This window comes from Macadamia integrifolia, chromosome 7 (assembly GCF_013358625.1).
Source record: "Macadamia integrifolia cultivar HAES 741 chromosome 7, SCU_Mint_v3, whole genome shotgun sequence".
NCBI classification, from domain to species: domain Eukaryota; kingdom Viridiplantae; phylum Streptophyta; class Magnoliopsida; order Proteales; family Proteaceae; genus Macadamia; species Macadamia integrifolia.
In genome coordinates this window covers 7,132,351-7,151,213 of record NC_056563.1, presented here as the reverse complement: position 1 = coordinate 7,151,213, position 18,863 = coordinate 7,132,351, and the positions used below count along the sequence as shown (strand labels likewise).

General features: G+C 37.1%; 2 protein-coding genes across 3 annotated transcripts in view; one reads left to right on the top strand and one right to left on the bottom strand.

The window, feature by feature from the left end:
- Positions 1 to 3,645: 3,645 nt before the first annotated feature.
- Positions 3,646 to 4,802, top strand: LOC122083119 (uncharacterized protein At1g10890-like; the record flags this gene model as incomplete). Its single annotated transcript, XM_042650810.1, is given in 2 exon segments — positions 3,646 to 3,865; positions 4,307 to 4,802. Coding segments are annotated over 2 exon segments (487 nt in total), but the record flags the coding sequence as incomplete, so codon positions are not given.
- A 3,873-nt stretch (positions 4,803 to 8,675) lies between these two features.
- Positions 8,676 to 18,863, bottom strand: part of LOC122084535 (histone-lysine N-methyltransferase ASHR1) — a 52,345-nt gene continuing 42,157 nt past the window's right edge. For both annotated transcript variants that reach the window (XM_042652845.1, XM_042652844.1), the window contains 11 exons: positions 15,871 to 15,925; positions 15,623 to 15,741; positions 15,344 to 15,432; positions 15,176 to 15,257; positions 14,973 to 15,077; positions 14,758 to 14,848; positions 14,540 to 14,659; positions 13,564 to 13,670; positions 13,215 to 13,284; positions 9,789 to 9,852; positions 8,676 to 9,416 (listed from right to left, as the gene is read on the bottom strand). In XM_042652845.1, coding sequence (XP_042508779.1) covers positions 9,263 to 9,416; positions 9,789 to 9,852; positions 13,215 to 13,284; positions 13,564 to 13,670; positions 14,540 to 14,659; positions 14,758 to 14,848; positions 14,973 to 15,077; positions 15,176 to 15,257; positions 15,344 to 15,432; positions 15,623 to 15,741; positions 15,871 to 15,925 — 1,056 coding nt within the window. In that variant the 3' untranslated portion in view covers positions 8,676 to 9,262. The remainder of the gene's footprint in view (positions 9,417 to 9,788; positions 9,853 to 13,214; positions 13,285 to 13,563; positions 13,671 to 14,539; positions 14,660 to 14,757; positions 14,849 to 14,972; positions 15,078 to 15,175; positions 15,258 to 15,343; positions 15,433 to 15,622; positions 15,742 to 15,870; positions 15,926 to 18,863) is intronic.

Sequence of the window (18,863 nt, the reverse complement as noted above, 5' to 3'; positions counted from 1 at the left end):
ATCGTAAATAGGAGGCAAGATTGTTAGTCGGGTTTGGTCAATGTTAGGGTATTAGGTTTTGGATCGAGTGGGGTTAAGTGGGTAAAGATTATGGAACTTCTCCTCCATTGGATTTATTTCCTCCATGTGTTAGGCACATAGGCATAGAGAGGAGCCGGATCCAAGTATGACCCCTTAGTGGCATTAACTGGGATGATATAATAGAAGAAAAACTTCGAGACTACATCGCCCACTTTTCCTTTCCAATAAGACCAGACTTACTTAAGCTTTCTTTGTCTAGTATCTTGAGTCCTAAATATGGTAGGATCCTGTTGAAGGACCTCAATGGGATCATTAAATAATAATGGAATGAGACATTAATCATCATCTTCAGTTGTAAATACAACAACAAAACTTTCATAAATGTATGAGAATTTTTAAACCAAAACGAAAATTTTACCTTACTTTTTGGGTTTTCTGTAAAAAAAAACCACTATGTGAGGCTGTAGATCGGCCAACAGTGTTCTAGCATATACATGAGCTCCAAACACTAAGTATTAACCCTTTACTTTTCAAGAATTTGTTGCAAGAATTTTTTGTTCAAGAAAATAAAATATTTAAAAAACAGAAAATGAATGCCGGCTCTGTGAAGTCATCGATCGGGCTACAGTGTGTAAGATATAAAATATTGAAGGCCAACAACCAAATATTTATCCTATTTTTCAAAAATTAAGTTGGAAAAAGTGATACACCTCTAACTTGAAATTTGCACAAATCTTTCAACAATGCAGTGAATCGTCACTTCACTGCCCACATACTTGTTCCAACTTCTACTGTAGTGATTTGGCCAAACACCCCCCCCCCCAAAAAAAAAAAAAAAAAGGGTTTTCCCTCTTCGTTGTAATATGACAAAACAACTTTCAAAATACTTTGCTTTTACAGTAAAAGCAAAGTAATGATTCAACCGAAAAAATCGTTGATATTAAATATATGACCTAAGTTTCAGCAAAATTTTCCCTGAAATTTCGATTGAAACTTGGATTTTCTTAGGTATCACATGTCATTCCATTTGGACACTTGTCGAAGCTGAAATATTTCACGAAATTTCGTGAATTCTTGAACGTTGTCTGTGGCCAAAAATTAAAACAACGAGTAGAAGCCTCCTGTTAAGTTTTTCAAAAGCTTCCTGTCGATTCTGTTGAACTGTCTCCTATTTCAATCCATGCTGGAACGATTGATATACCCATAATTAAGTCTCCAGTCAACTGGTGGAATACATTGCATCAACCTGGTAGCATTAGCTGATCTGGTACATCAATACATGTTCCCATGCTCACAGCGGTCAGCGATAGGAGGGTCTGCCCTAGCGCTTAAGGTGGAACCCATGCTTCACACCTTGGCTATTGGGGTTTTAACTATAGCGATTTAGTTACCCTTTTTTTTTCTTTTTTTTGAGGTACTGATCTTCAGGGAAAGAAAAAGGTACTTAGGACGCCTTTTACCATCCATACTTCTGAAGTTTAATTATCTCTCTACTTCATTACTCAATTTTGTCAACTTTTATCACATAAACCTTTTCTGTAAAGCACTACTTGGTAAAAGTATAATAGATTTAACTTAAACTACTGTAATAATTCAATTTCTAAAGTTTCTACAATGTGGGGTGACCGAAAACCACACTGGAAATATTCGTTGAAATAGCAGGTGTGTCTAAAGCATCATGATATTAGCAAGATTTAATGCGCTTCTTTCCTGCCTATATATCTTCGAGCTAGTTGGTTGGATGTGGCTTCATTAGGTGCTACTACTGTACACATCTTTGAAGGGAACTTAGTGCTAAACTGAGTGTCCTTTGCACTATTTTTTTTTTTTTTTTAGTATTATTCAAGTTATCACTTAGACAGGTGTACATGGGCTGGGTCTTGGCCAACCATTTGTAAAATTTTGAATTAGTCATGAGGCCTGGTCCTGTATAATTCAAATTCAGGTTAAGAAATACTTCATGGGCATGGCTGACCCGTCGATAGTTGTCAAGGCATCGTCTAGGTGTCCGGGCGGTTAGTCGCCTTACCATAGTGATGAAAGGCGAGTGCTTTGTTGTCCTGGTCGACACTTAGGTGTCACCTTGGGCGCGCCCTTGGTGCCTACGACTTCCTTGGCGTTGTTTTTGATTTTTTGCTTTTTGTTGTTGTTGTTTTTTTTCTTAAATAAATAAATAGATGCCTTTTTCTAACCTTACCATTTGCATGTGCAGATGGTTTACTTAGGGTGAGATGCACAGAGTTATGTAGTTAATAAACTAAAAGAGGAACAAAAAATGAAATGAAACCCAAGAGTATGCAATACCCTGTTTTTTTGTTCACTTGTTCGATGTTCAACCCTTCACTGCACACTGCAACCTTAATTCCAACCTATCCTGATAAATGGGCAGCGACATCCCGACGTGTGGCCATCCTTCCTGAATGTTGATTTATTTCAAGTTCTAATAAACTTGATTTGCATTTTGCAATTGTGTATGATACTATGATTGAGGTTGACTGCATCTATCTTTGTATCTGGTATTCTGGTTAGTGGTTATAAATACTTTCTTAGCGATTCTTGATGAGTTGATGTGGTTTAATGTTGATTTTTTATGTGTGATTTATTAGCATATTTATATTATATATAAGTTAGGACTGAGTTTTCCTAAGGCCACAGTGAATTGGAGGGGGTGGGGGGGAGAGGGTGGGCACTTCTGGACTGTCGCATCGTTCAACCACCAGTGAAGGTAAACTTTGTCCTGCAAGTTTTGTTATAGCATGCTAATTGATGGGATCATGGGATAAAAAGGGGAGGGGAAAAATAACACTTGGGAGCCTTGGGCACCTGGGCACCCCTCCACCGCCTTAGGTCACCTTGATGCCTTTTCGACTATGGTTTGTCATAGGTAAATTTTTAACTTGCTCCCCCTTAGAATCCAGCTAGCCCCGAGCAGAGACATTGAAGACTGTCAGGGTTATAAGACCATTTCTGTATGGACAAGTGAAGATGGTATATCATGCCTGAAGATGATTTCAACAATTTTAAGGCATCCTTTCATTGTGGTGTTCTATTTAAAAAAGTTTTGCTCAAGTATAATGTTCGTTGTCACGTGAAATAGATACTAATTTTCCATAGCATGCATAGTGAGGTCGAATCATTGGATCAATACATCTAAAATAGAATTTATTTGAATGACTCTTAGAATTGTACTTGTATGAGAACTGTATTTATATGCAAGGATTGAAGTGTTTTTTTCGTGATTTAGTTTTAAACCTGTAACAGGTTACCTGACATTCTTCTCCACGGGCTTTTCTGAAGGAAGCTACTGCTATAGTTCAACTTGTTAAATTTGATGATCCAATTGGTGCCTCGTTTGTCTACTGTTCTCCAGTTTGAAAACTCATTTATTTGGATCAGGAATCTTTTAGAGGTATGCCTTGAGAGTGTAAGTCTGTATTTAGTGTGTTGATGAATGGGAAGCGAGGTTAGCCAATCATAATTATTGAGGATGTGAAGCTTCCATGCCACTTTTGCCAATTCAGTTTTTCTACCATCTTGGCTTCATAAATGCATTTTGGAATCAGAATTGATGTCCCTACTTTCTTTGTAAGTGTATCCCATTTAACTTTTTGCTTGTTCTATCAGGTGTCAACATGAGGCAGAGTTGAAACTATTAGAGGAAGAAACTGCAAAGAGAGTAGAGGAAGCAATTCGAAAGAAAGTCGAGGAGAGCTTGAACTCTGAGGCGATCAAGCTAGAAATACAAAGACGAATTGAGGAAGGGCGGAAAAAACTACTCAATGATGTTGCATCTCAACTTGAAAAAGAGAAGGAAGTTGCTCTTATTGAGGCTAGGCAGAAAGAAGTGAGTACCTTAGAAGATAACCAGTGCTGGTTACGTTTTGTCTTATTAATGGTCCACTCATCTTTTCTTGTGATTTCAGTATTACGTCTTGAAATGGCTTGAAGAATACATGGAAATATTTAAAATCGTAATAGATAAAGCCTTGCGTTTCCTACATCAGGACTGGATCAAAGTCTCCTGACATTTTAGAGCTATTTTTCTATTGAGTAACTTATGTTTGGAGTCAATGCCCAACTTCTTCTTCCCTCAAGGAAAAGACTCGCTTAGTTGAGCTGGGGTTACAGTCTCGAAAGAAACCTCCCTCACTCACTGGCTTCCTTACAACTGGAAGAACTGGACATGGAAGTGCCTATGTAGTACGAAGATAAAACTAACTTCTTAGTCTGCAATATATGTTGCCCTTTCCTCCGAATTTTAAAGTGATCTTTTGGTGTCTTCTAGGAACAAGCTCGAAAAGAGAGAGAGGAGCTGGATAGGATGCTAGAGGAGAACCAAAGGAGGGTTGAAGAGTCTCAAAGAAAAGAAGCTTTGGAGCAGCAGCAAAAAGAAGAGGAACGCTACCGGGAATTAGAGAAGATTCAAAGACAAAAAGAAGAGGCTATGCGAAGGAAGAAATTAGAAGAGGAGGAGGAACGGGCAAATCAGATGAAGCTCTTGGGTAAGAATAAATCTCGACCAAAACTGTCATTCCCAGTTGGCCTAAAATGAGAGTTCTAAGGGTTCTACTTTTATTATTTCCCTCTTGAAAAGCTGCATTTGTGTAGCTGGTCTTAGATTTTATGTTCGCATTTGTATTGCCAAGAACATTGGCAGGTTTTTTTTGTCATATCCTGATATACACCACAAAGTGGCGCTCCTGAACGCATTTGTGACTGCCCATCTCTCGACTGATAAACAATGAGGAAATGTCAATTCTATGAACTGTTTGCTTCAAAGATTTTTTGGTTGTTTGAGCTATGGTCTTCCCCAGTTTTGGGATAATTCCATTTAAAAATGCCCATTGATAAAAGCTCTCTTTTGTATTTTTACCAAAAAAAAAAACTCTCTTGTATAATTCAAAAATACATTTTATTATAGGAAAATCTTTTTTTTTTCCCGCTAACAAGGAACTCCTTGGACATGTGGTTTTACGGTTCAGGTCCAAGGGTAAACCCTGGTTACACGCAGTCACACCGAAACCTGTGTAACAGAGCAGTTGTGGAGAGACTCGAGCTGGAGTTGTCTTTGTTAACAGTGACTTTGAAACACAATTCATTGAAAAAAAAAAAAATTGGATTTAATTTCATAGTTGTAAAATTAAATTACATTTATGGGCAAACAAATGCTACCCGCCATCTCTATTCTCCAACTTCGACAGAATTTCAACCACTGCCATCAGTATAATTTGCCATTGCCATCCAACTCTGGCTCAAATAGTTGCCACCAGCCGAAGTCTGTCACAGCCATCTCTAGTTCTTGACACCGGCCGAAATCTGCCGTTGCACCAACCTAAATTTGCGGCCACCACTAGCCAAAATTGCCTCCATCTTTGTTCTTAGCTGAATAGAATAGAGTGCAGCTTCAAAGAGGTATGTGATCTACACTTATTTTTATCTCCTATAAGACCTTTGACGTCAGATACTGAAAGTTTGTGGATTATTGCCTTACGGACAAGTGTTGGTGGTGGAGATGGTAAATCAAAATGTTACAAACATGGGCTGTTCCATGCAAGCACTAGGGTATTCGAACGAGGCAAAGTAGGGGTTTTAGAGAGAGGGAGAGAGAGAGAGAGAGAACCACTGGTTACATCTCCCCTTAGCTATTAATTTAGTATGTGTATCTTTGTAGCATATTAAGTGGGCGAGTCTGTGGGCCTTGGCGCAATGGTTAAGTTTGCTTTATTTTTTCCTGTGAAGTGGAGGGTGTGGCTGTGTACATTTGCCCCTCCCAAACCTTGGAGTAGTGGGAGTTTTGTGCACTAGATTGCTCTTTTTTTCTATAACATATTGCAAGCTAAGTGGTGAGATTGAGATCATATTGGGTGTTCCTGTCTACGTTGTCAAAACATAGTTGGACTCTCCCTTTAGCAAGGGAATAACTTCTTGTTGTCAAAGTTGTGAACTAATAAGTTATAACCTACTTTTTACCCCACATCTTATTACCAAAAGATATTTAATATAATTTTTTTTTAGAGTAATCTTTCATTTTAGATTTCACATAGGAACTACATTAAATGACTTTCAACTTTCTCTTTTTCACTTTACGTTAAATAACTTTTGGGAATAAGACGGGCAAAAAGTAAGGTTATAATTTGTTGTAACCAACAACAAGATTTTCCCCTTCAGTAAATACAACTATTTACCGAGCGTTCAAATGATCTTTTATCAACCAAAAATAATAAATAAATAAATAAATAAAAACAAAAACAAAAACAAAAAAATCCTAACAAATAAGGGATTATCTAAATGCATTTCTATAGTTGTATTTAGAACTTAGACACATTTTAATTGCTTTTTGTCTTCTTCCCAATATTCATTTATTACAGGGTTAGAAAAGGATTTTCAAAACATTTAAATTAATTTAATGCACTTTTTATGTGAAACGACAATACCCTCATTGGAAAACATGTAAGGTTATAATTCTTTAACTTAGGGGATGTTAATAAGAAAATCCCAATAAATAAACTTTTTACTTATTAGCAAATCCTAGGAAGGATAAGTTTGATATAATTAATTACATTTTAAATCCTCCATTTATAATAATATCATGATAAATTTGCAGACATGGAAAAAATCATTGTAAAAAACTCTAGTCTGCACGAATAACTTATTCAAAGAATCTCAACCATATATTGCAGAGCTCAGAATTTAGTTTAATCATATTTGAATAGCTCTATCAAGATATTCACTATATTCCGGAAGTGAATTTAATGTTGAGCTTCTCTCCCATTCACAGATGAATGCTGTGAATTAATGCATCGATATATAGCCAATGTAGGCATTAGTCTTTAGTACACAAAAACGCGAAAGTCTAACTAAAACGGTAAGGACTTCTCAAGTTTGGGCATCAAGTTTACAGTACAAAAGAGTCTAATTGCTTAAATAAGTGACGAAAGTCTATGCAAAACTCAAGATGATCTAATTTGACACACATACAATATAAATACTCACATATATACTTTGGTATTAAATTCCAAAAATATACAATGTGACAACCCTACGAACATAATGCCGAATTTTATCCCTAGTTACGAACATTTTAAGGTATAACCTTAGGACAATTAATCACACATAAAATGATAATGGAAATTAACTTAATTTAAATGCTTTGAATTAGGTCTGAGGGACATGTTCTCGACATGTCTATCAAATAAATTTTGCGCCAGTCCCTTAGTCAAAAGGGATTTAGAAGATTTTCTGTGATGTGAACCTTGACAATGCAAATATCATCACGTTGTGTGATCTCTCTGATGAGATGAAACTTCCGCTTTACATATTTATTTCTCTAATTCACTTTGGGTTCCTTGGCTTATGCTATATTTATCATGTTATCACAATATAATAGAATGAGGTGCTTGAGGAGCCCCGTTACTGCCTCAAGATCGGTTAAGAATTTGTAACAAAACACCTTCTTTGGGTTCTTGGCAAAACACCTTCATTCACTAGGTGCCATTATTCTATTTCAATAGCGGAGTCAGTTGTTCATTTCTACACATTTTCATATGACCACACCTCCCAACGTTATCATCCTATGGAATCCTTGATTTCCGTAGGTTCCAGTTCATCCCTACCTCTCATCCCCCTCCTCCTCTAGCGTGGCGGAGTCCTCAGTCTCCCATCCCTCTCTTGTCTTCTATTGCAGGAGGGACCAGCTGACAGTGATAATGGCGGAGGGCAGAATGGGGCTGCGGTTAGCGGGTGATGTGGTTACAGGAAGAAGAGGAAGGGGCAGAATCTAGTATGAGTGCCGATTATGGCTCTCTCTCTCTCTCTCTTGACAACCCTGCTCCTGTTGCCAACAACCCTGTAGCAATCACCACACGCTACAACGAACCGACGACTCAAAGTGGACTTGGGTGGAAGTGACAGAGGGTGGAGTGCTGTATTCAGCAGTTCTATAAACCCAACCCAAAATGGGGTAGTTTTGTAAACCCAAACTCATCTTGGGTAGATTTGTAATGGGAAACCCAATAGTGAATAATCATGTAGGTTTTCCTTTTCTCAGATACTTGAGACCGCACTTGACATCAATCAAATGGCCGATATCTACTCATCATTCCAACATGGTAAATGTTTAGCTTAATGCACATGTCATGCATGACTTCTTGCCGTCGAAGCATATGAAATTTTCTTCATTCCTACGGAGGACACTGAGTTGAGGCAAAGGTTGTCATGAGGACAATCTTAATTATACATGGTTATTATGTTTGGGTGATCACATTCTATTTGTTCCCCATTAGTTTGCCATGAGGTACAAACAGGTGGGTCGTCCATAGACCCTATGGGCAGGGCAATCAATGTAGCGTGCTCCCAGTACTACATATTCTACAGCTTAACAACACAGGACTTCGATAACATGGCATTTGAAGTAGGATCATAATCTGAATTAAACCTGCACAACGTAGTGATAGCAAAGATGAATAAAAAAGAACAACTCAATGCACAAGGCTCCCGCTACTACAGGTCTGGAGAGGGACTAGTGTACAAGCCTTACCCCCCACTTCATAAGAGAGATTGTTTCCAGGTTTCGAACCTACGAACATGCTGGCAAAAGTGAATGCACTCTAAAAATTGGAAGGCTAATACTTGGTAGTCAAAATATCACAAAAATTAACATAAACGTGAAATCATTAGATAATAAAAAAATATTGAAATAGATGAGTTTGAGATGGATAATATTTTGTTAATACAAATAAAATATTGCAATGGATGAGTTAGAGACGTAATATTTTGCCCAAGTTTAAAAACCTTAAACCAATTTTTATCATGCATGATTGGAGAGTAAGAATCTATGTAGCTGACCCCATTTGGCCATTTAGTCGGGTCAAGGCTGAGTTGTTGCTGTTGCTAGGGAATCATTCCAAACCGAAATTCAGTGTTTGAAGCTCCAAGCAATAACATTATCTCCTCTTTCTGCCTATGATGTGAACTAATACAAGTGATGAAGAATTGATTCCAGCAATCGTCATGCCATGAGCTCAATGACAAAGAAATCTAATAGCCCTACTCTCTTTACATCTTCAAGCGAAGACAAGCCTCAACCGAATGTTGGACTCTTTTGGCTCAAAAGAAATAGGTTTCTGGGACAAACTGCAGAGGATATGATGAATGTGGCCATCACTTACCTTTTTCAACACAGCGCATACCAGATAAAGAATGATTGTTTGTTTTTGACAATACCATGGTTTTTCTAATCCTCCTAGGGAGAAAGTTTGTAAGCAGCTTCTGCACGTGCTTCCTCCAGTTTGATCAGGAGATCCTTCATGAAAGGTGTATTTGTGCCATGAGTAATACGCAATATATCGGCTGCCTTCGTCAATGACTTGATAGCATCTTGTGTGTCCCCAAGTAACCTGTAAAACCGATAAAGATAAGTGGTTCTGGATGGAAGTCTAAAAAGAGGGGAAAAGGAATAAAAAATGATGAAAAATTGAGTATCAATTAAATTTGTAATCATAATAACAACTCTCCCAGACAAGTACAGCAGTACCAGCCTACTATTGAACAAGAAAAATTAAAATAGGATCTTACAAAGACAACTCTTATTTGGAAGGAGGTTCTCTGTTCCTCCAAATAAAAGACTTTGTATCACTTCTAAAATGATCAGAGTAAGACATCATGTAACAACTGAGATTCTTAAACAGGATTTTTCCACAAAGGGCTTTGTAGAAAGCTGCAAAAAGTGAATTGAAAAAATAAGCAAAACCGAAAAATACAGCACTAACCATTCCAGTTTCCCACTAGTATAATATTGCAATCCAAGCAAAGGATGAACAATTGGATATATTCCTACAGAAAAGAGAGTAACTAAAAGTTAGTATGATGAAAAGGACACCAAGAATGATTACTTAGATTCAGTAGCTCAGTTATCAAAACATAAATAAAGTTTTATTTGTTTGTACTTGTGAATGTGCACTCATACAAATCATAGTTGTCATGGCGCCAAGGCGAACCAAGGCGTTGGAGGGCTGTCTATGCCCTTAGACGAGAAGACGCCCGCCTTAAGGCAAACAAGGCGACCAAGTGTTCTTTTTTATTTTCTCTCTTTTCTACATTATTTAGTAAGCTACATATACCTTATATCATATTAAAAAAAATAATAATAATAAAATAAATCAAGTCATTAATAATCAACATTAAGCCATATCAAATCATAAAAAATCAACATTTTGATAAATGTTCTTGTGCTATAATAAGTTTGACTGGTCAAATAATTTTATTTTTATATGAGACTTTTTGTATTAGGTATAACATAAAACCAGCTTTTCAACAAGTCTAATATTACTTAAATTTGAGTTGTAATGACAAAGTTATGCTCCGATCAAACTTATTTTAAAGTGCGCAAATGCTGTTAAAATCTCTTGAATGAAATATTTTTATGGAAATTAAAACAAAATATTATTTTCCCGAACTTTTGGTTTTTAGCAATGTTTTAATATGATAAGATTTATAAAATTTTCATAACTGAGAAAAACCCCAACATTTAGAAGTTGAAAATGGTCCCTATAACCAAAATCCAGTTTTTGTTCTTAAACTGGGGAATTGACTTTTTGTCATTTTAGAATTTAATTTTTAAACTATTTTTATTGGATTCAAATAGGGGATATTGCTTATTTATGAACAATATCTCAAGTAAATGAAATAACAAATGTTATATCGTATAAATAAGTGCCAAAACACAAGGCGACATCCAGTGCAATAAGGCGACTGTCGCTTAGGCCCCAGCAAACCACCTGGACACCAAGTCGTCGCCTTGACAACTATGATACAAATATTATTCTATTCCAAGTATAGAAACATAGGCATCTCTTCTTTGTTTCTACATACACATGCACTACTATTAAACACATTAAACAACACAATGCAAAAAAAAAAGAAAAAGACTCCTAGGTCTCAACATCCCACTAATCATGTTTAGCATCTCACCATGGAATACTGCATCTCACAGCACCATTTTGAATCCCACAGAAGATAGAGGCAGCAAAGCCACACTTGATTCAACGTAAAAGTCTTGGGGAGGCTCTAGGCCTGTACAATGTTAAATAGAAACTACTAGGGTACTTACATACTTGCCGTAGGATACATTAACAGACAATAGGAAACTATCCTTTACAGATAATTTAAAAAACAAAGTCGAAATAGAACTCCCAAGATGAAGAGTTCTACACCAACAAGATTATATCTTACCGGAACTAAAAACTCTAACAAGGAAAGATAATAAATTAAAACTCATATCTACAAACAGACCCCACCTTCGTTCTTTTTTTATTGAATCAACTACTACTCAATTGGTTTGAACCAGAACCAGATAACTGGTCAAGGGAACCATCATCCGAGTTAACTCAGTAATAGCAAAGTTGAGTTACTGAGTCAAAGCTGAGTTACTAAATCAAGTTCTTCTTCCTCTGGTACATTTTAGAGTACCTTCCTTGATCTGCATCAGAATCTCATATGAACTTCCAAAGATGTTGGAAATGTATGCTATAAGTTGAGACTAATTGTCATGTTCTTCGATCTTAATAATGTATGTCTACACTTCTACTTACCTACAAACGCCATGCATCCCAGTGGGATAAGGGAAGGGCGGAGTAATATGAGTTAACTACTTGGAACTATCGAAGTCACTACTGGGAGTGGGAACAAAACTCCAGTCCTTAGCCCTCAACTCCTTCAGTAGAGCGCATATATTTAAGATTGAACCAAAGAAGGGATGGGATAGACAGCCATCTCACTCTCACTCCGCGTTCAAACTCCGCATCCTGATTCAGATCCAGATCCAACTACGGACTTGCTAGAGCTACCACATATCCTAGAATTGGGGAAAGGTGTCTAGATACCTAAAAAGGTATAAATTACTATCAACATTGAGAAAATAAAACAATTGATGCACTTGGTGCACTTCTTTTATTCTGTTTTTCTTTTACTTCGATACATATTGCATCCATGTAGCCCCTCATTAAGTTGGGATAAGGTCATGGTTGCAGCTGCTGTTGTTGTTGTTGTTGTATGCACTTGGTGCAACTTTCAATCTGAAAGAATAAATGATGTGGTACCCATAATGGTAATGCAAACTTCATGATGCATTAATGTATGATAAATACTGCATTTTTGTATCCCACTAGATCATATGATTACTCTCACCTAACAATCTTAATTTTTTGTCTCAAATTGACAAAAAAATTACAAAATTCCATATTAAAGTCTACCTACAATGACTCAAACGAATCATATTCACAGAACCTTTCAAAATTTTGATACTTCACTTCAAAAAATTAGAACCAAAAACATAGAATCATCATGCTTGTTAACAGGAAAAATGTTCCCCACAAAGATCAAAGATCACTTAATGTACTAGCGTATCACCACGAAGTACTGCTTGAACAACCTATAGTAGGGATGTTGTGCCTTGGTTTGCACTGTGTTCATGACACATTCTAACATATTTTTGTATTTGGATGGTTCATGTGTCTAGCAAGGATGCAAGAGTACTAAAGTGACTTTGGGACACTGTGCCGAATGGATGTACTTTGATGAGTGGACAGAACTCATGTAACTTTGAAAAAGTATTGGATGGCACTTCAGAAATTAGATGGAATCTAGGGGGCTCCGAATAAGTAGTGAAGGGTCATCCATGTAAGGGGCACTCTTCTTTTACTTTTGGGGGCTTTACTATTTTGGAAAGCTCTCTAAAAATAATAGATATGAGAATACATAAGGATGGTTTCCTTTCTCTGCTTTCTCTCCATCCAATCTAGTCTTGGAACTCTCAATATGTAAACTAAGCTCCATAATCGGCCTGTCATAATTCGCCTATTGACGGTTCAGTCAATGGCCAAAAAATGAGCTCCGGACTCCATGCCTCTCCTCAGAATTGTTGCCACAAATTCACTGGCAAAAAAAATTCTATTGAGCACAATAAAGAAGCTACCATCTTTGAGAAAAATAGGTATAATAAACCTATTTACCTATATGGCTACATGTCACCCCAGATGAGGAGGAAAGCAGCTTGCACAGCCCAAAAGAAAATGAGTACTTAAGAATGTAGTCAAATTATGAAAACACATCAAATTTCAAAGGCCAATCCATTGAGCTAACCATAAAAATAATAGGTAATAGTATAATTATTGGCAATAAGTTCAAAGCCGGCGTACTTTGATATATGGGAATGGTCAATTTGCAATAGGTTAATGCTTCTCTCCAATACTTTAGCTCCATCAAAATCTGAAAGGATAAATAGCATCAAATATTAGAGTCTTGTATCATCCAAATAAAAAACAGCCAGAACATGATCACTAGTAAACGGTTCCCTTACAATAATGCCAACAGAGAAATACAGTATAACAAGTATCAAAACAAAGGGAGAAAAAGGAAGATATGAAATATAGTTTAATATCAAAGCATCCAGTAGTTTTACTCTTTCAAATTTCGATTCTAAGAAAAGATGGGGATATTTTAAGAGGGGAAAAAAGAGGAGGGCCGGGAAGAAGTAATGAGTAGCACCTTGAGGATGTTTTCTCGAGTCCGCATCAAATTGACTGAAAGTGGATGACACAATTTCAGTTGGAATTTCTCAACCATCTTATACATAGCACAGGCTTCCTGATAATCTGATTTCTGTTAAAGGATCAATATCTTGTTGTGGACATATATTTTCAAGATAATTTTTCTTTTTTCAGCTGTAGCTCACTAAAAAGCATAACAGACTTGAAACTATGTGAATGACATTTCTACATGACCTAAAAGTTAAACAATAAGCTATTGAAAAATTCACTTGATGCCCAAGGGTATCTAATAATTCAGACAAGAAAAAAGTCAATTTTTTATTCTGAACTCTTGGTAATGCAGATTCAATTTTGAATGAAGGTAATAACCGGTGGGAGATCAATTGCAACAGGGTCGATGATATAGGGATGAAAAAATCAATAACAGAATTCTTTTATTCCCCTTTTACATATGAAAGTAAAAAAAAAAAAAAAAAAAAAAAAAGAAGAAAGAGACTTGGGTATCCCACCTAAGCCTCGATCAATATCACATCGACCATGCAAAGCCTCTCACCTTGCAACTACATCTCACAGCAACCATAGCAAAAACAAAACTCTCATTCACTAAAAATCATGGGGTATAGGCACAATGGCCCACACAATAAATAGGTGCTTGCTTGTAGCACTCTAACAAAAAAAAGGGAAGTAACTAAAAGGAGTCCCACGCATAAAGCAGGAGCCTTGTACAATAAGAAAATAAAGGAAAGATATCTTAAATTTCTTAGTAGTATCTAATAGTAACTGCATATGTCCCCCTCCCCACCCTGGGTTCTGGTTTTTAGTGAACCTGCTGACACCCAGACCATGGGCTTTGTCTGGCCTGGACCAATAATCCAGTTGAAGAACCATGGGCCTAAGTATGGGCCTGGTTCTTCTTGGGCATGCGATGATAGTGCTTGCTGTAATATTTGTCTACATCACTTGCTAAAGGATACTACCAGAGGATAGAGATGTTGAAGCCTTGTCTGAAAGTAATTTTACTTCACTTGTGATCTGCTTTATCTCTTCCTTTTCTCTAACTAGCCCACAATTTTGACATCTGAATGCATTGTCATCTGCATAATTGGCACAGTTGAAGATAATACAACAGAGACTTACCAACAGATAGAACCAAAAGTGGATGAGAAAAGCACTAGCACTGTTGATGACATACCAGAATCACGAAGCAAGAAACCATTACACTTATCGTCTTTGCATCTATATCCTTCCAGAATTGCACTTTCTTGAATGTCATCATCCAGGCCCTTCGATATAGCAGCATCTAAATTAAATCCCAGCCATCAAAATCGGAGATTGGTTCAAATACTAAAGTATAAGATACTACAGGATCACAATAAAAGGGTTTTAAGAAATCAATCTAAACGGTACCACTTTCATGCAACGGGAACACGTGCATGTGAAAAGATATTGCTCTTTGAGAGCCTTAAGCCGAGTTTCTGTGCTTCCAGCAGTTTCTATGTAACTTATCATCACCTTACAAAACAAACCAATATAAGAACACAAAACTCTCGAAACGTAAAAATGAGGGTGTGGGGAGTAACATAATATGGCAAAGTGAGAACAGACCGTACCTCTGTACCTTTGGGTATAGGCTCCAAGGCACGAACAACTGCTTCCTTCCCTTCAAATACCAACACCGAATTGGGCAAGCAGCTACAACATGATGACCACTTAGCCCAGTCAACAACATCAGAGATTCAGAACAAGTTTTTAATAATTTTAAAGGGGAAATAGTTTACCTGTGGTTAATGATAGAAACTACAGGATACAATCCTGTCCCTAGTGGTCTTAGTTCACTGTCACAGATTGTATGGGCATTGCACGAAAGCTGCATTTATTTATTATTTTTATGGGGGGGGGGGGTGTGGAAGGTAGATAAGAGCCAAAATACACTGAAATTTTGAGTAGATATGTTTCTTATTGAAGATATATTTACAAACTTGTATCCCACAGAGATATATTCAGAAGAAAAATTGCACCAAGGATATATTGCACTAAGATGTACTCGAATAGTATACCCTGGAAAAATTTTCTGCAATCTCTTTTATGTTGATATCAGGCCACTGAAGTATCAAGTTGACAAGGTTAGCCATCTGTGCATATAGCACTAGCTGGTTCTCATCAATATTGGATATGTCTTGAAGAAAAACAAGGGTCAAATCAAACATCAAGCACAAGGAATTAAAAGAAAAACGTCAGAAAGTAATAGGGCAAGCACATTATTGAGCAAAAGATGAAGGCAAATTTGGGCAACAAATTAGGATACGAGACACCAGTGCCTTCACCAAGTTGTAGTTATCTGCAGCAGTCTTTGGAATGACCTGAAGTAAAAACAAATCATAAATGCTTCACAACAAAGAATGCAACTTATTGCCACATAAGCTACGATGTAATTGAAATTTAGAAAAGAAAATCTACACAATAAATGAAATTATTTTGCATCTAGGATCTCATAACAATGCACTACTTTTGGATCTTTATTTGCATGAACAAACACAACACAATAATATGATTTGGAAAAAATAAAGGATCAGAAGAATGAAAAAAAATTGTGAACCCCATTCTCAAATAGAGGCTCATTTCAATCAGAATTGGGACTTGAAGCAGCATAGCATCTTCTCCTAGGAGTAACTATGAAAACGCTGACTTTGCAAACCTTGAAATCATTAGCATCACTTTTTCAGCAACTCATCTAGGATACTGAGGATGAAGCACCTTGCAGTCTTTCCCAGTTATGGATAACTACGAGTTAAGCTAAGAGCTTTAGGCACTGAACCATCAAGTTATATGATTCAAAGATGATTAGATTCTCTCATGCAAAGAAACAAGCATATGGAAGCAAGTGAATGCATCCATTTATAAGGCGAAAGATTTCTTAGATGGCATGTCTAGAGAGGTTCTCCCGACGGGCACCACAAAGGCCCCACACCTAGTCCTTCTAGGGATGATGTGGAAATTCTGACCATTGGAAATCTAAGCAATGGTCTGGATTATGCACAAGTCAAATTTGAGAATCAGATTCAGCCGTATACCTCCCATGTATTGGTATCTTCTCTTGTATTTTCATATTTCAGCCATCCATGAATTTCCATGCACCCTCCCATAGAATAAGGGTACTTGGGAAAGTATGTGAATCATTGTCCTATGGGGAAATACCTATGTAAGTATGGGTATTACTGGTATTACAGTCTAAGATTTAATATACTAGCTAAAGTAAGATCAATTACACTATAGCACAAAGGGCATACCCACTGCACAAGGCTCCTGGCCACTGCAAGGTCTAGCGAGGGTCATAATGCACGTAGCCTCACCCCAGCTTCGTAGAGAGGCTGCTTCCTGACTCGAACCCATGACCACTTGGTCATAATGAAGCAACCTTAAAATTGCACCAAGGTCTGCCGCTCTGATTAAACTGTAGTGAATTCTCTCTGTTGTAATTTGGGAGAATTATAACTAACACCAACTCTTCTTTATTTATAATAAAATAAGAATGAGTACAAGTACATCAATGCCCCTAAGGACAAACCTACCATTATACCCAAATATTACAATAATCCCCCTCAAGTTGGTGCATAGATGTTATAAATGACCAACTAGCACAAAATATGATGAAAACCCCTACTACTAAGACTTTTGTAAAGACATCAGCTAACTGATCACTAGAATGAACAAAAGGAATACAAATAAAGTCCTAGCTCCAGCTTCTCCTTTATGAAATGTCGATCAATCTCAACTTGTTTCATGCGATCATGCTGGACTGGGTTATGAACAATACCAATAACTAACATACTGTCACAGTACAACATCATGGGCACTGAAACAGACAAACCTAGACTCTGAAGAAGACCATGAAGCCACAACAAAAAACCCAACCTTTGCACTAGACCGTGCAACTACGGCTTGTTTTTGGCTATGCCAGGTGACGAGATTGCCACCACAAAGATATAATATCTTGAGATGGACTTATGCAGATGAGTCACTTAGAGGGCTTATTTTACTGGAAATAAGCCTTGGGTTGGGTTATTTATATGTTGGGCCTATGATCCCATGGGCTTTCTTTGTAATAGGCCACTTTAAGAGACCTAAAATATGGGTAGAAAGTAGGAAAACGAGACTTAATTCGTTAGTTTAGTTATAGTCCTGTTTTGAGTCTATTTTCTTTGTTATTTCAGTTTCCTAATCAGTTTAGGTACAATTAGTTAAGGATTGGGTTAGGCTTTTCCTTTTTTGGTGTTCGAGTCTTCTATATAAGTTTGCAAGGGGCTACCACATGGTACACGAATTTGATTGAATAAAGTTTCTTTGTTGTCTACAAATTATTCCCCAAGATAGATTGATCATCCACTGAGATAGTTGAGGGTGCGAGGCACAGGCTGAGATAGCCATTCCCTTACCCCCATTCTCCCCTTTTCTTTTTTTTATATTTCTTATTATTTCATCATCTTCTTCATCCAACAAGAAGTAAGTATTGTTCTTCAAGTTTTATCTACATTTCTTCGAGTCTTCTAGAAGGTTGGATTTCACACTTTTTTGGATTAAGCAATTCAGCCATCCAATCGAACTCAAATTTTTTTTGACTAAGCATTCAAGAACCCTAATTTGGAGGTCGATTCAAATTTGGGCCCTTTTTGATGGCTTGATCTTGAGATATTTGCAAAATACCAATTCTTCTCTTTCCTTCTCAAGATCTGGAAAAAGTTATTTGTGTTCAAAATAGTTACTGTTTTGCTTTTGTTTGTTGATTCAAGCTAACTCTTGAACATAGAGATTCTTTGCGCTTTGTTACCCTAATTTTGTCCCTCACGGTTATTGTTTTGTTTTTCTCCATAGTTGTAGTCTTACTTCACTCCTAATCTTTATTATTTGCATCTAAATTATCCTTTGAGTATAGATCCTTGCCAACTGGCTACTATTTTGACTCTTTCAGATATAGTACTACATCAAGGACTTTCAATCATCTGGTGAGCCAACACAAATTTGCATCTGTAAAAGCCTCCACCACACATGTGATTATGGTGACTTTAAGTATCAAACAATATGGATCACAAGTCCATGTAAGAAGAATGAGGATCACGCATAAACTAACTCACCAATCTTTTTTGTTGGGTGAATAAATAATTTCATTGCCAAAAAGGAAAGAATATACAAGGGGAAGGGGGGAACCATAGGAAGCAAGGCCTTCAAAGAGGCATAGGTGACATCAAGGGTCAAAATCACAGCTAAAGAAGGGACGCATCAACTCGGGGCGGGGGGGGGGGG